Source organism: Haliaeetus albicilla, chromosome 17, assembly GCF_947461875.1.
Source record: "Haliaeetus albicilla chromosome 17, bHalAlb1.1, whole genome shotgun sequence".
In the NCBI taxonomy this organism is placed as follows: Eukaryota; Metazoa; Chordata; class Aves; order Accipitriformes; family Accipitridae; genus Haliaeetus; species Haliaeetus albicilla.
This window is the reverse complement of record NC_091499.1, coordinates 5,832,778-5,850,200: the sequence shown is the minus strand read 5'-3', so window position 1 is coordinate 5,850,200 and position 17,423 is coordinate 5,832,778. Positions and strand designations below refer to the sequence as shown.

Below are 17,423 nucleotides of genomic sequence, written 5' to 3'. Positions count from 1 at the left end.
GGAGAGGTGGCAGAGGCTGGTTCAGATCTTGCACTTATTCCAGGAAAACTAATGAGTGCTCTAGGTTATGTCAGTATTAATGATCTCACGGGCATCACGTCACTACTCAGACACTGTCGGAGCTCATGGTGTTTGTTCTACTGCATCAGAAGGAAAAGAAAAGCAGTTTATACTGCCTGGCAATGGCTCTGCCGTAGGCTTTGTTGGGGCAGGTTTCTTAAGCTGCCTAAGTAACTCCCACACAGTGCAGGCGTCTAGCTCACTACAGGGCATTTTTAAGCAAAAAACCCTACACACTATGCCATTAAAAAAAAATTTCAAAATTTCAGACCTAGTTTATCATTGTTCATTTAAAGCCTGGTCTATTTAAACATGTAAGCATTCCTATAATCCTCCTTCTTTCAGAAAAGCAGTCAGGCATGTACTTAGATCCCACAGTTTTCAACAAAGGAAAACCAATTGATTTGATAGTTAAGCATGAGCTCAACTAAATCAGGGCTTTTATACCTGTAAAAATAACACTGCTGAACCAGAATAGGAATATTTATTCTTGCTTTTTCTGCTCTAGGTACAGAGGAGGGAGAAACAACATCATTCTAAGGGTGCTGATGATACTCTTCCCTTCACCGCAAAGCTGATGTGAGAATTTTTTCCCTCTTTCTTTCCTGACACTTGTTCCTCTTCCTGCACTGCAGCTTACAGCCCTCTGATTCGGATCAAAGCAGCTCTTTGTGGGACCATATTACAAACTGTATTACTGAAAGGATCTGGGTTAAAAAATAAAATGCTTTCTTCTCTTGAAGGTTTAGTGGTCTGGTTTGCAGCAGGAACACAAAAACAGCTGTTCTGCAAGATGGGGTGAAATGAACTATGGATGTGCAAGAGAACAGCTGGAGGAAGAAGCTTCTCAGACCAGTTTTCTGCCAGTGGAAACAATTCACTGAACAGCACGCTAAGTTAAAATCCACAGTAGGTGAAATTCTAGCATACCGGTTAAAGAGTGTGTATTATTTTTCTGTACTTACTGTGCCCCACCAGAGAGCATCTGCATATGTGGAGAATTGGTTATTTGCATCTTTTTCCACCAGATAAACCAGGAAAGATGAAAAGATGAGTACTAAAAATCCTATGTACCAGGCTGTGATTAATTCCTAGATAAAAGAAACCAGAGATCAATATCCATTTGAAAGACTGAACAGAATGGCATTTCAAGGAAGACATACTGAAAAGATCTATATATTTTTTTTGGCATTTGAGCAGTTAAAAGTCAAATGCTTCCCTACGGATGCAAATTTTCTCTGAAAGTGGACCAAATCCAGTCCTGTGATGCTTCAGCAACTTCACCAGTATATGTCAAATTACAACAGCGTATCAAGGACAACATTTTCAACATATTGCAAAAACTGTTAGCATTTAACATGGCCTGATGTATCTGTGCTAATGCCTATTACAACTTGATGTTACTTCAGAAAATTTTAGGTATTCTGCTCAAAACTGTTAAATGTTTGTTTCCTTGGCTTCTTGTTGAATCACATCGAGTGAAACTATCAACCAGACAAAATCAGCATCTAGCATTACGTACCTTGCTATGTGCATAAACTACTGAACCTAATAATTTCCAAGTGCCTCCTCTTCGGTCCATGCGCACCATACGAAGGATCTGTAGGAAACGAAGACTTCTCAGTGCTGATGTTGCAAAAATGTTACCCTGAGTTTTTGCAGAAACAACTGCTATTGAAGCGATGAGAACAATGATGTCTGAAAGAAATACATTACAGAAAACATTAATGACCGAGCACCAATAAATAACACATACACGTACATGAGCTGAATGAGAGGACAAAAGAGAGACTCCTGTGGTGGGTGGGAAACCGAAGGACTGAGATTCCTCTTTGAGGTAGGGATGTGAGGTCAGGGCTGGTGTCAAAAACTACCCTGGGAGCCTCCAGGGTGAAAACTGAGGGTAGTAATTTTGAAAACGTGGATAAATGGAGCAGTGTTGAAGGAACCTCATCAGCTTTGAAGCCTGATGTAGCAAACTGTATAAATCAGTAGATGGATTTGAACTTTTCCCTTTTGTATCTTTTCCCATAGCAACTTTCTTATGAAACGGCAAAAAAGAAAACAAAGATAAGAAAAAAATAGAGCAGCCCAAGTGGCGAGAGTCCAGTGGAACCGGACTTAGAAGCACAGGTATTAATTTCCTATGAGTACAAACACTGTGTGGTTGAGGCATGTAGTTTCTGGACACAACTCCCCTGATGTACCGTTTCCTGGAAAGGAAGAAATACAGTGCTGAGTACTCAGAAGCATTCTTTCAGCTGGCAGCCTGGAAAGTTTGTTGAAACCCAGCAAGTGTTAGGATTTATTTCTTCAGGTCACAGATTCAAACTGTGAGAGTGAGTTCGTTCCGCATGAACTAATCAGCCAACCGCCCTTAATGCCAGAACAGCATTTAAAGGGAGATGAGGAAAAGCAGGACAGTGATGGCACACGGATGCTGCGTGAAGGCATAATGTTCTTTTACGATGATTGGGGCAGACACACCGGTGTGCACAGAGGGGAACAGCATAGAACACGCTCTGTGTTACTTCATCACCTCATAATTAATTTCCTAACCTTCTTCAAAAGCTTAAAGAGCCTCTGTAAAAAAATACCTGCTTTAAACCTTAGGATTTTGTGGTGTTTGTGTGTTTCTATGCAAGGATAACCTAAACCCATGTTTGCCAGTGAAGAACTGAAAGGAAGTTCTTGTTGACACGAGTTTTGCTTCTTTTGTGTTGGGTATGAACGCTCATCTTGTCCCAAGCACAGCTCCTACAAGTCAAGAATGACCCAGCAAGTGAAAAGGTCAGTTCCATCCAGTACAGTAGAAAATAGCCTTGGTTCATGCTGCTCAGCCACCAAAGAAAGCTGAGGTCCAAATACCCTTGTCTGCAAACATCCTGGGTTTCTTTGAACTCACCTATGGATGGCTTTGTCCTCTTATTACAATACTAAAGGTACAGACAATCTGTGGTTTAAGGAGCAGGACACTAAATTAAATTGTGGAAATCCTTGTCACAAGATGCTATAAGTTTACTTAAGTTCAAAGCCAGCAGGATGATCTCATGGGAGAAGATTTAATCATGGGCTAATTAATACCAAGAGCCCACTTCTGGCTCAGGACTTCTCCAATTAGCAGGCTGTTGGAGGCTGAGAGACTCTTATGGAGAAATATCATTGCATGTTTGCCCCGCTCATGTAATCTTCTCTGACCGTTCACTGTTGGCTAGTGTGTCGCTGTTGGACACAGTGTGTTAGGCTAGGCTGACCTTATGCCTGTCTTATGCTCTGACATTTTCAAATGCCTTTGGCTACTACATAGGTGGATCATAGGTGGCTACTATATAATTGGCTTCCAAAAAAGCTGGATTTGCCTCTAGATGTAAATCCAACATGTTCAGAGATGAAGAAGAGCCAGAAATAGATAAAGTATCCTGGGGTGTCTCCGCCAAGAACGAGTCTCAAGAGCACGACAACCAGATGCAGGAGGTCTGGGTGAGAATTCAGAAGTAGGACAACTGACCAGGAAAAGTTAGACATCACAAATTCTAACGGAGATCAGAAAAATAGATGGGGTGGGATTCAGCTCCACGTGAAGACATTTAAATTTAGGTGTCCGCATGTGAAGCAGGTGCCTAAACTCCCCGTGCAGCCCAAGGAAATCACGTCAGCTGAGAGAGGTGCAGCTAATCCTCAGGAAGGCTGCCCAGCTGACCCGTGCTCTGGGCTCGGTACAAAAAAGGCTCGGTTCAGCTGCCCGAATGTATTGGTCCAGTGCCATTTGAGATGCCTTAAGGTATCTGAGACATCCCCTAGGTCTGGCAGCTATGCTCTCGGACCTGGGAAGGCTGTGCCCTTCAGGAGAAGTCGCTGGAGAGCGGGGAATATCACGTAACAGGGGACACTTCTATGTACGCCGCCGAACTAAGCCCTAGATCTTGACCGACTATGCTGGAAGTATAGACACGTAGCACACATGTACCCACCTACAAGCAAACTTCTATATTTAGGTGTGTTTATCTGGATCTGAGGCTCACATAGAGCATGCTGGAAATCCTTGAGCAACACGGACTGTGTTGAAGAAAGACCATCCCTGGTGACTAACACGATGGCAAGGTTAGCTTGGCTTGTCCCACGCTGCTCCGAGCAGAGCAGCAATGTAAGAGCCATTTTTAATTAGTGGTGACTGGCTAGCAGCAAATCAGATATCGTTAGAAAAGCAGCGTGCACTTCTGCAAATCATTCTTAGACCTTAGAAGAGAGTAAGGTCACCCGAATATTATGAATTATGCATTTGGTCTCAAAATTATTAAAGTGTTTACTGGGGGTTTTTGTTACCCTCAACCACTATCAATAGGACAGTTTGTTGCAAAAGCCAACGATTTGCCCCTGGTCTTATCCCTGCCCATTCCAGGAGCTCTGACAGCTTTCCTTATAACATGGAGTTTCCTGGAGGTCCCCCCACTGCAAAAAATTCAAATTAATTCAGTTTTGCCAGCACTGCACAGCATCTGCCCTGTGCTGCTGGGAACCCTCTGCCCCACTGAGGGTCTCTGGTCCCCTCTGACCACGAGAGACAAAGAAACCAACAGCACCATAGCTGTCTTTTCCCTTTTTTAAAGTGTTGGTTCAAGGGAGTTATCTACTTGTGTATAACCTTCTAGATGGAGAGTAGGGATAGGGAGAGGCAAAAGGAGGAGAGCCTGGGGAAACGGGGGAGCAGAAAACACACTGGCACATGTTTAAAAAACAGTTGGAGGGAAGAGAGCCTTCCCAGGCTAGGCTGGTGGTTTTTTCACACCTTGCTTTCTCATCTTCTTCACCTCTTCACAATACACCCACCCCTCCCAAACCACCCCCCTCCCCAGCTCCTCAGGCTGGGAATAGGGAAGGAAAGAGCGTGTCCATTGCCTGAGGCAGCGCTCCCTGGCTGCGTTTCCCTCGGAAGCAGGGAAGGCAGGCAGGCACATTATTTCAGCATAGTTTAACTTGCCAGGAACAGGTGTAAGATAAATCAAAATAAACCCTTCTTGGAATGAAATCAGAGTCCAAAGGCAAGTTTGCAACAGTTGAAAGTCACTTCTGAATATGTTAAACTTGCTTGGTTTTCTTATCTAAGCACACCCTGGAAAAATGAAAAGTTAAGTACTTTATGATTTTCTCCCTGCCACATTTTTTTCCAGCAAACCTCAGGTGCCATTTGCCCTCTTTTAAGCAAGAGAGCAAATATTCTTCTGAACTTTCCTTCATACTCCGCTTGAATTTAGCTAAAATCTCCATGGTATTTCTGTATTTTAAGGAGGCTTTAGCAAACTTCTATCAATATTTTCCTCTTTAACTTTTAGTGGCAAAACTGGGAAATCAAGAAGAAGTAAACAGCAACATTTCAGTTAATTTAATGGGGACTCAAGTTTCACTCTGTATCTTGCTGTAAAGCACAGGAAAGTTTGGGATATGAGAGTGAGTAATGGGCAGTATAATTCCAAACTTCTCGGTAATGACTTATTAGAAGACAGAAGTTTCTGATGTACATTTACTTCTTTGAGTTTTTCCAAGCTAATACCTTGTGCCTGATCTTCCAAAATGTTAAGCGTCTCTTCAGCTATGATGCTGATTTTATTCACTCTTTAGAAGTCTCTCTCATATTTTTATCCTGCAGATAGCACCCTCTGTCGTTAACTCCAGTCTGAGATTTCAGATCTTCTCAGCAGCTTTTGCAATGTTCACTTTTGAACACTTCATTTCAAATTAAATTTCAAACAATGGATTGTTCCATTTCAGACATTTCACCTAGTATCTCTCAAGAAACCGCTGAGATCACGTGAAAGTTTGTTAATAGTAACTTAACAAAGGCTTTTTTAGTTGACGGCCACCATGTTAATAACCGGGGGGCCCCCTGAAAAATAAAAAAAGGAGGAACCCAGAACTCACGTGTGTAATAGATTACACTTGTATATTGTCCAATCTCACTAAAATAGTGACTTATAAGTCAAGACGAGTAACTGAAGCCCAGTAATGCAACAACCTGAGTAGCTCCTGAGAGGTGGGCCAGCCTGAGCTCCCCACCTCCCAGAGGAAAGACAATGTTGGGTGGCCTTACCCTGCTCAAGCCCAGTTAGAAACTCTGGATCGCTTGGATTACTGGTGGAGGTGTGGTTAGCATTTCTAAGCTGTAAGCACTTCTGATGGCAACTCTGTGACTGAGATTGATAATGATAAAAAAGGAGGTATCACAAATCATCGTAACGGATTGTTTTACTGCTAATGACTTTTTCAATGTAACTTTCCTACTATGAACTTCTTGGATGTCGTGGGATTTTACAGTATTCAAAGGTATCATGCTAATGGACCCAGTTACATAGGGGAAAGGGCGAACACAGCAGCTTTACTTGGATATTGCAAAACATCCCAAAGCCTTGATGTGCCATCAGGACAATCTCTAAAATTACAGAAAGAATGTCAAGATGATATTAGGAAATGTAATTAATGACAATCTCTCATCTGCTCAAAGCTCACGTACATGCTCAGACTAATAGACATTCTCTTTCTCTCTTTCATATTCTTCAAAGACTTAGTGTATAAGAAGATGTTACCGAGAGCTTTTCCTATTGCCTGCATTTAATGCTGATGTGTTGGAACGTCCTTTCCTTCTAAAAAAAATGACACTTTGAGCCCATACAGGTTAAATGAAACTCGTGATATTTTTTTTCTTTGATTTTATCTGAATAGAAAATGAACAATATTTAATCATTTTAGGATCATCACTATACCATCAAAATAGTGTTTGCTATCAATTCACAGAAAATGCTCCGAGTTTACACATCCTTGTTAAGAATACGCAGGAAACCACAACGGCTGTCAATTACTGTGTCTGCTCTGGCTGCAGAACAGCACAGAGAGGCAACGAGCTAGGACAAGAGTAGGACACATCTGCCCCCAAAACTGCAGGAATAAGCAGAAAATCTCAAGAGCGTGGTTTATCTAGCCTGCAGCTGTATTGACTCACAAAGGAAATTAACTGGCAACCGTATGACCGAATTTAGGCTACCCTGAGGCTGTCCTTCTAAGGTCTAATTTTAGGCTAGAGTTATTATCTATGACCCAGAGAAAAGACACGGCTTGTAGTGGTCATTTCTTATGAATAGTTCTCAGGACAGTTAATTATCCTAAATATGAAAGTTACCCCTGAAGAAACCAGCACAGTGATTCGGTGCTGCTTCAGAGCCGCGCGGCTCCATCGCCGACCACGAGCACCGCGGGTGCTTTGACATCGGCTCCGTCTGCTTACAGGTTATGCCCGTGTTTTGCAGCACAGCGAGCAATTATTCTCACTCGCTGGGGAATTTAAATAAGTTTTAATCCAGATTTACAACAACAACTGCATCGAAATAGTCAACAACTTTCTGTTCTGAGTTGCTGGGAGGCGTGAGTGGTGGAAGGGAGGGAAAGACCAGGATTTTAGTTCTTCTAGTACCTCTTTGTATATCAGTCCTTCCAGTAGCTTCATTGTGTTTATTGCTATTCTCAGAACTCCCTTCAATTTGTCTACAATAATCTCCACAGCTAGCTGGCTGGGACCAGAGGGTATCATCTAATCAACGTAGAAATGTACTTTGAATTTTAATCAGACACTACAGCACAAAGTTAACACAACGCACATTCCGGAGCACTGTATTTGAGCATGTCACACTACAGAAAGATGATAACAAAAATATATTCCATGGGCTCTATCCTAAACTGATATAAATTGGCAATTTAAAGCACTTTAAGGTATAGCCTGATGTCCGACACATGACTTAGGCCATACAGCAGTACGTGAAAATAAGGTTGCTCTTTTTCAGATTCCTAAAAGAAAAGGTCTGTTTATACAAACTTGTCTATAGGAACAGCAGCCTTTTTGCACAGCCTAGTAACATATTTGGCATTGGTGTATTTTATGCTCCTGTGGGCTAGCTAAAAAAAAAAAAAAAAAAAAGAAAAGAAAAAGACATTCATACAGTTTAAGGCTTCTGAATACCCTAATAGAGGGGTATTCAGAGAGGGAAATAATTGTATCATTATTCCTCGAGCACTTGTTGAGAAAGGTCATAGAACAGAAAAGACCATTTCATCATAACTGGCTGCAGAAATGCTTTTAGCTTCAAACAAGGGATTAACCACTTCCCTCTGCTGGTTCAAGAGGGCAAAGAATAAAAATCATGATTAGCGTATGCTGCAACAGTTAATTTGAAAAGAGGCAAATTGTAATGTTTTTACCAGGTGGCAGTTCCTTTGCTCTGTGAACAGTCCCCTTGCTATGAAATCAGTGGGATATTTGACATAGTTATGGCAGAAAAAATTTGGTCTAATATGGGCTGAACTTTCGGTGACCTTGCATAAGTATTTACCCCAGAAACCAAGAATTTTCAATATTTTTATCTATGGAATGTCCAGAACCTTAACTTAATTTTTTTAAAGGATTAAACCTGTAATTACATCTCTGAACAGAGAGATGATCAATATTACCATATTTAGAAAGATGCTGGATGTTATTGTATTTTGTAAATTATCTCATTGGAAGAAGCAGAACTATTTATTGATAAAGTACAACTCAGTACGTGCAAGATTGTCAAAATCAGCAAAGTGGATTTTTAGAGACTACTCTGGAGACATAAGGTCTTTTGAGGTCACCTGAATTCACCCTCTGGAATACGATATGCTCAAGCATTATTCTCTGCCTATTAAAAAACCCCAGTTTAATGTCATCCATTGAATTATATCACCTGAACATCTCTAGTGTAATTTGGGAGAGGCAGGAAGCCGAGTTCTGCACCTCCCACAAAAAGCTGAGCAAAGTTACAGCAATAAGGCCTCAATTTTACAGAGAAAAAAAGCCTAACCATGACCATCAACAACAAACCCCCCCAAGCAATATGAGATAATGTGAGTTTTGCATAAACCAAAAATAATGGTGGTCAGGATCTTGAGTCCTGGCAAAATTTGCTTTCAGCTATGTCTGAATATAGCTTTTCTTTCTGGTCAGGGATCGGATCTCTCTGCTCAGATGCCAGACAGGTTATGATTAATCGTCACCTACTAGTAAAAGTAATTGGCAGGATATCTTCAGGAAATTCTTGGGATGGATGACGCTGTTTGATTTTTGCAGATGTTGTTGTCACTCCAGCCAGAAGGTCTTTGTGTTTTCAAATACATAACACTCTCTGGATGGAAACCATCTTAATTGTCATTACAGGCAAAACAAGTTAGTGATTTCACTTCCTTTTGTAATCTTTTTTCAAGATGCAAAACAACTTGGTATTTTTAGAAGTAGGAAAGTAAAACAGTTTTGCGTATCAAGATAATTTGCAGAGATAAACACAGATGAGTGTGAAAATTGACTTTTATTGCTGTTGAAAAACAGGAAAATAGGGATGTATGGCAGTGGCACATAAAAGAGAAAGACGTTATACAAAAATGTGTTATACTGTCCAGGCACTGAAGTGGAATTAAAAAATCCAGACATTACTACTTCTACTCTATTGATTTTTTTTTCTTCTAACAATGGCAAATGGCTACATTAGTCACTGACATAAATTCTAAGGAGTCCACTAAAAGTGATCTGTGCATAGAAATTTGGATTTTCCTTACTCATCAGCTGAGCAATACTCCAGTGAAGAGATCAAAAGAGATGAACCATCTTGAACCCTTCTCTCCATCTATAGTTTGCATTTGCAATGTATTGGAAACATCTGAGTAAGCAAAATATTTTAATGCAAAATGAAAGTGACCTCCTGAAAATACAGATGTCTTCTTTCTAGGATACATGTTAATTTTATATAGCCAAAGTGGCTCTATTTAGAAAAGCAGCTCACCAACATGTAAAGCTATCTTTTCTGGCAAAGAGAAAATGGTAGGAATTAAAATTATTTAAGAGAAGCTAAATTAAAATTTTAAACATGCATATAAAATAATATGTAGTATTATTTACATGATATATAAACCCTACATAAAATGTAATAATGAAATAATATATTATATCAAATACGCATGCATTTATGTTATAAAAGCACTACTGTGTGGTGCTTAGTCGCCAGCTGGCATTAAACCATGACGCAATATAACATAAAATAGGCTACGTTTCATGTATTTTCAGTGGCGTGGAAAATAAACTCTGCATTAAACTGCTTTAGGAGATCAATTCAAAGGTTTTATAACTGCAGACACTGTGAGGATTAGCCACAGCACCGCGTCCTGATGCTGAAACCCCAGATTTGATGAGACCCCCCCCCAGAGCCCGGTGCTGGGGCTGAGGCGAGTTCTGCAAAGCAGCTGCCTGCGAACGGGGCCGTACCCCACGGCACGTCCCCGGCGAGCCTGCCCACGCGACGTGGAGCCCCAGCTCAGGCCCACGGAACGGGGCGAAGGAGGGGGTAAATCCCTGCTGCCGACCCCCGGCACGCACACGGGGACGCCGCAAAGGGCAGCAGTCCAGGGGAACGCAGCCCAGCCTGTCACCTACGCCGAATCCACGCACCCTTCCGCTAAACATTTGCTTTTTGAGCTGGTCCCACGCTTAGCATATTTCTTCAGCCTATCCTAATGAAAAACAATTAGCTTAAGATTTCTTTTCTCAGCCACAGAAAGGAGCTGTGCGGTCTTTCTACGTCAAGGAGGAGAACTATCCCGTGTTTCCTCTATCTGTGGCTACTCCAAGCAGCAGCAGTAAATCCCTTTATTCACAGGCACCTTAGTGTGCCTTCGCTACACCTTGAGTAAAGCTCTTTACCATACAATGCAATCGTATGTTGCCCCCCAACAGAACGAAACGAAACTGGAAACACGTCAAAGGCACTTGTCAGCAAAGCCAGTTGAATACAACAAATTTGGACTCAGTAGGTCACATCATTTTTGAAACAGAGAAACAAGGAATATTTTGAGAAAGTCAATACTGGACATTTTTTAAATGTGAAAACTAAATATTCCCATATGGAATTCCAGAATGAGGAAGATGGGTCAGATTTTTGTTTTGTTATTTTTAATCGAGGTTTATAATGAGATCCTAATTCCATCCCCAAGAATGGATCAACTGACGTTACTCATTACTATGCCAATGTACTGAAAGTATATGTACACTCTTCCTGTGTAAAAGTAGCACAGTTTCAGGCCATTATGACAACTATATCAAAAGAATGTCATTTAACCTTTTCTTGTAGATAGCCAAAATATTTCTCTGTGGGCTGAGAATCACAATAGCTCAACAAATACTAAATTTTAAATTGTAGTTATGGTTACCATTTTTTATTCAGTCCGGATAAGAATAACAATGTTAATGGGAACATTTCACCTGTCTTTGTACTGTTAGCAATTAAAGTTCATGGCCCTGTTGAGTACATACTCTTTCTATGGACTGAATAAGACCTCAGCAAACATCTTTATATTATTAACAGCTGGCTCAATAAATCTTAAAAATCTAAGGGCCTCCTGCAAGCTAAGATTAAGTTCAATTGCAAGCCTTTCATGGATTTATACTTTATTAGCCTTTTCCAATAATTGATCTTTAACATTATTAATATGTACCTGCCAGAAGGAATAAAGCACTATTTATTCAGTAGGAGTTTTATTTGGCTTTAAGACAGGCTGACAGAAACACATTTAAAACTGTATCTTTGACGCAGTGTTCACAAACCCAATTGGTGTCCAACCAGAGAAACAAACCACGAATAACACGTGCAGCTCCTTCCCATAAATCTTCGTTTATTCTGCCCAGTAACTGTTTTGTGCCTTACAAGCCCTGGGAAAACAAGGTTCGCTAGTCGCTTTACTATGTCTGAGGTTTTTTTCCTGGATGACAGTAGACCTTAGTGAAAAAGGCTGTTGTTCTGGAGAGAAAAAAACCTGAAGATTTCTGAAGGGAAAGGCAGCAGGATGGATAGCCAGACCCCCCCCCCCCCAATGAATAAAGAGGCTCATTAGATTGGACTGTAAGAAAACCACAAAGTTATCGGCAAGAAAAACCCAAAATAACTACAGGCATGGCAAGACTTGGGTATGGAGAAAGGGCTGAATAATTTAGGAGTGGTTAGTCAGAAGACAAATATGAGATGGCAGATAGAGGTATGCAAACTAGCGGAAGATAAGAAGGTCTGTTGGATGCCTCCTATTTACCCTTCCTTATAAAAGTGGGATCAAAAGACAATTTCAATCTGATAAAAAGAAATACAACATGCAATTAACTTGTAAAACTCATTGCCATGGGTCATAAAGGAATAACCAGGGAAAATTAAAGACAAGATTGGATGTTGCTCCCTGAATTATTGGAGTTAGGTTTTTCAGGGGATCCAAATTCCTGTGTGAGTCAGTCACTGATTACCCAATCTCCGAAGAAAAATATTGTGTGATTGGCTATTTGGGCTACAGGTATTAACACCTTTTATAGAGATATCTGGCACCAGTCAGCGTGTGGAAGGGATATCAAATGGGGCTCCTACGTGATCCAGCCCAGCTGGGTCCTTGTAACCTCACAGGTAGGAAGCTATAGGCAGGAGCCCGCACTTTCACAGCCTTTTCAATCATACTCTAAAATCTCAGGGAGGGCCAGGGTGTCTGGAAGCATCCATCTAGCGCCTTCCCAGGTTGTGCATAAAGTCAAGGCGATGCAGGGGTATGGGGGTGGAAAGGCCAAAAAACCGTGGGAACAGAAAAATCCTGGGTGTGAGGGTGAGAGCGGACAGGCAAAAACTGAGAAATAAAGATGCTGAAAAGAGCAGGGGAGAGAAGAGCACGTCTCTGAGGGAGAGGAAAAGCCTGTTTGTAGGTGGAGAGGGAAGAGACAGTGTTAATAACCTGCTCTCAAATTCACAGGAGGTATCCAGTATCTAGCTGAGTTATCTAATGCAGGTGTTGAAGGCAGGAACATGGGTCCCTCAGTGTTGGCTGCAAGAGATGAATTCCTTCCTACCTTAAGTTTTCTGAGCCATCCTCCGGAGGCATATACCTCTCCCCGCTGCCTAAAACCAGAACTTGCATTCCTGACCTACACAACTGTTTTGGATGCCTGCACGGTCAGTGTGAGTTCCTCTGGGACTCCTCTGTTTCTGTAAATACAGAGTTTACCCAGGTGATACAGATCCAGAGATTTCTAGTCACTCTCTACCCTCAGCTGCTGTCCCACCTGCAATTTGTGGGTGGGTAGCCAAAGAAGGACTTCTGTGCCAGCAAGGAGCTTTATATGTTTTGGAGAACACTAGTGTGGGGCACCTTGGACCCACACCTTGAGACTTTCTGGTGTGGGAGATGTGAAAAAAGAAATAGAAGCGCTTGTCCGAGAGGGGAAAAAACCCATGGTCTGGTAGCACTCTCGCAAACCCAGCAGGAGGCAATCCCAAAACGAGATCTGAAACGCAGTAGATGATGCCGTTCTGCGTGACACCCTCTCCGCTCTGCCTCGTGACATCCTCATCTGAAACGAAGCAGCGTTTCCCCAGCGTGGGGGTCTCGGGAGCAGGCTGGGTTGGTAAAGGTTTGCTCTGGGGCTGGAGGGACCCTGCCTTCGCCTTGGCTGCCCCCAAGGTGGTCGCACACCTGCATTGGGGCACCGGGAGCGGGCGGCACGAGGGTGGAAGCGAACGGCTGGAGCTGCCTCTTTCTGCGGGAGGGATGGCTTAGGGCAGGCTCAGATAAGCACTGACACCATTTCGGAGCTTGCGTAGGTTGACGTAAAATAGATCTGGTGGATACCTTCCTCGGAGCTGTTGTTGACAGCGATATCATCTATCAGCGGAAGGGTCAAATCCTCACTTTTGAGAGTTATCAGCACAAGCTTAAAGGTAAAAAAAAGTAATTTTTCTCTAAGGTTGTGGGAGCCCAGGGCTTAAGTGCTAGGGGTGGGAAGGGAAGGGAGGAAATTAAAATGTGCAGAACATGCCCCATTTGCCATTTAGAAATATCTACTTAGCTGTACTAAAATTGAGATATAAATACTGTAGCCCCGTTACACAATGTAACAATGTTGTTACATTGTCAAATCCTTCCTAATCACTGCATTTAATGCAGCGGCTGTAAAAAGGAGGAATTAAAAACTGTACTTTCTCTCTTGTACACAAGTCTTTTTCTAATGTAGCAGTTGGAGTGTAACCGTTTGAGGCATGATCGTAAAAATAAGAGATTTCCTGCAATTCCCCCCGGACTACTCTGCCCATCAGTCACTTTAGCAGTGCTGGTGGCAACGTGCAGTTCTCTGAAGGGATGTAAAAGAATGGAAACATCTGTGGAAACTGAAGTTCTTCAAGCTTTGTGATCACTAATAGGCTAGTTGCAAGGCTGGAGGAAGACACCTGGCAATCAATTTGACTATACTGAACGTAAGAGTGGGCAAAGCTTGTGTTTTAAACTGTTGGCATTGCCAGTTAACAAATTAAAGCTGAGCAGATACCAGAGAACTGCATTTGAAGAAACAAACACTATGTCTAAAGCAAGCAAAGTGCCTATGGTTCTAAATCACAATAAAGCCAAGCAAAACGAAAGCACTGATTTTAACTGCCTGCACCTACGGCCCTTTTCCCGGAGACCTCGCTCACACACAGATGACCTGAACAGAAATAAACTAGTCTTCAGCAGAGACAGCAATAAAGTCATAGCATTCAACAGGCATAAGAGTAATAATATACACTAAAAGCACCAAAGAGATGGAAAGACATACTGCAAATATAAGACGGCAGCACGTTCCCTGCTGTTGTATGCTGCAGGGTGAATGTAAAAGGAACAAAGTGATCTGTGCACAAGGATTAGTAAAAGTGTAGATCACCCTAGAGACTGGACATTAGGAAGCATTTCTTTACCGAGGGGGTGGTCAAACCATGGAACAGGCTTCCTGGCGAGGTGGTCAATGCCCCAAGCCCGTCAGTGTTTAAAAGGCATTTGGACAATGCCCTTAATAACATGCTTTAACTGTTGGTCAGCCCTGAAGTTATCAGGCAAATGGACCAGATGATCGTTGTAGGTCCCTTCCAACTGAAATATTCTATTCTATTCTATTCTATTCTATTCTATCATTTCTCGCTACATTTCCCCTAGTTGCATAGCACTTTCAAACCATTCTAGAAAGATTCCTGCAGTACATGCCAAGTGAATAACTCCACTTAGACCTCTTCAAATTTCTTCATTTGGGCTGACAGCGGTGAGGCTGGGACACCATGAGAGAAAGCACAATTTGATTGACTAACACCTGCAAAAGTAGTTAATCATGGCTCAAGCAGTCAGGTTGACAGTTGCCTAATGTACCACACCAAGGCATTAACATTGAAATTTATGTTAACATGCTGCCAAAGCACCCCTAAGTAAGTACAGGCATGTTAGTAAAATAGAAGACACGCTGAAAGCGGCTTTTGAAATAAAGCAGTACTACAAGCTAGGGATATCACAGTCCCGTGAGAGGCTGCACATATGCCAAGGACAGAGTAATGGGCAGTTGCAAAAGTCCAAAATAGCAAACACCTCATTTAATAGGATGCTATTTTGGACCAATATGGAAATGTTCCTAAACGATTCAGATTTCTGCCTGGAGAGCATAATTTGCTGCTGCAAAAGCAAAACTTGTACAGCCACTGAAGCAGCAATTCCTCTCACAGAGGAACTACGGGAAAGAGCTGACGATGATCTGAGCTGGGAGTTAAAAGGAACGTCACACACCGAAGCAGCTGATCTGCAGCACAACATCTGGAAAGAAGGCGAGAAAGCCGAGTATTTCCTTCTATATCAGATAGGCTCTGACAGGTTATTCACTTATTTCATTAAAAATATCTTATTTTTTAGATGCTAGGAATGATAAAATTTGAAAAATAAACCAACTATTTTACTGCTTTTGAGATTCCATACGCTGAGTTAGGCAGATAAGTGAATTTGGCACGATCCCATCTACCTCTAACTTCCGCACCAGTGCTTACATTAACAACTACTTAATTTTGGATTAGAAAATTTACACATATGTATGGAAATTTGAGCAACTGTCTTGTCTATGGATATGATGGGAATGCAGTGTAGTAAGGCTGAACATCTCAAACTGAATAAAGACAGCCAGTGAAAAGAAAAGTATTTCTGTAAGCATCTTCATATACTGGGCATCTCTAGTAGCAACAAGTTTAAAGCCAGTCCCTAAAAAACGTGAGCAAAATTGAACCTACCAAGTCTAAAATCAGAAAATGTTGACTGCTTCTTGGTCTGTCCATTGCTTACCTCCTTCTTACTGTACATTTCCAAGCCACTGAAACCTTGTGGCTCATCAGAAGCATTGTTCTATAATATACATATACAATATATAATATTATATATATTATAGTATTTAATAATATTAAGTTATTGCTGTTGTGATTGTTATTATTATTATTCTACAATATAATTTCTGAGATTCAAATATGAGAGATCATCAATCATTTGAAAGACTCCATAAATCATTTACAGAATCTGGGTGAGTATGGACAGAGAACCTCATTATTTCTAAATCATTTGTGACATTTGACTTTAGGACACACTCCTAACAAAAGTGAACTGAATTAGGAACTGCTTGCTAAACATTTAGTGCAGGTATGGAGTTATATCAGTCTTGTTTGGAATGGACGTAACTACCTCATGCTTGGGAAAATATCTTTAAGAGTCTTCTAAGAAAGTATCACAAATAAATTATTTTTAGTAAAAGGTCTCTGGCTTTTAACAGGCTTTCTATCACAAACCTGTCTTCATTCTCTGATTCTTCACATCCCAGTGCTCTTACCTATTTCATCCATTCTGGTGTGGCTCTCTTCTAATTTGTACTGCTGGAATTGTCTATTTACGAATGACTGATTATTCTTTGGGTGAACAAAATCAAAGTTTTTCACATAACAGATGACGACAATTATCACCAGGTGATGGGCTAAATCAGCATCTCTCTCTGGACCAGTTAAGAATTATTTATTGATGTTTGGATAGTTTCAGTGGGGCTGAGAGATTGTCACTTCCTGCTCCAAATCTTCCAGAGCAAGAATTTAACCATGCTTTACCCAGAAACCAGGAACTATTATTGGCTATTCTGCACGTCTGGGAGAAAGAGTGTTTTGATGATAAAAAAAAGATCTAGACTGAATAAAAATTGCCTTTCCTTGGGAGAAGGGAATTGGTTTGTTTCCATGAATTACTTTTATTTCAATTAATCAATATTTTTCAATGAAAAATCATTTCATCAGAAATCTTACACTAGCCTTGTTCGCTTCCTTCATCAGGAGATATCTCAGCAGATACACAGAATATGGATGCAAAAAAGCACAGCCCTCGGATCAAAGCCTCGATCTCCAAGTCTCATGAAGATAAAATGTGACACTACCCCCAGGTCCCCAGTGGGACAGAAGAAGTCACTAGACACACGCTCC

General features: G+C 41.4%; 1 protein-coding gene across 1 annotated transcript in view; it reads right to left on the bottom strand.

Annotated features, from left to right (window-relative positions):
• KCNQ5 (potassium voltage-gated channel subfamily Q member 5) overlaps positions 1-17,423 on the bottom strand; it is a 288,770-nt gene that overhangs the window by 49,286 nt on the left and 222,061 nt on the right. Inside the window, exons 4-5 of the mRNA XM_069804669.1 lie at positions 1,583-1,758; positions 1,026-1,151 (exon numbers count right to left, since the gene is read on the bottom strand). Of these exons, the coding sequence (XP_069660770.1) occupies positions 1,026-1,151; positions 1,583-1,758 (302 nt within the window). The remainder of the gene's footprint in view (positions 1-1,025; positions 1,152-1,582; positions 1,759-17,423) is intronic.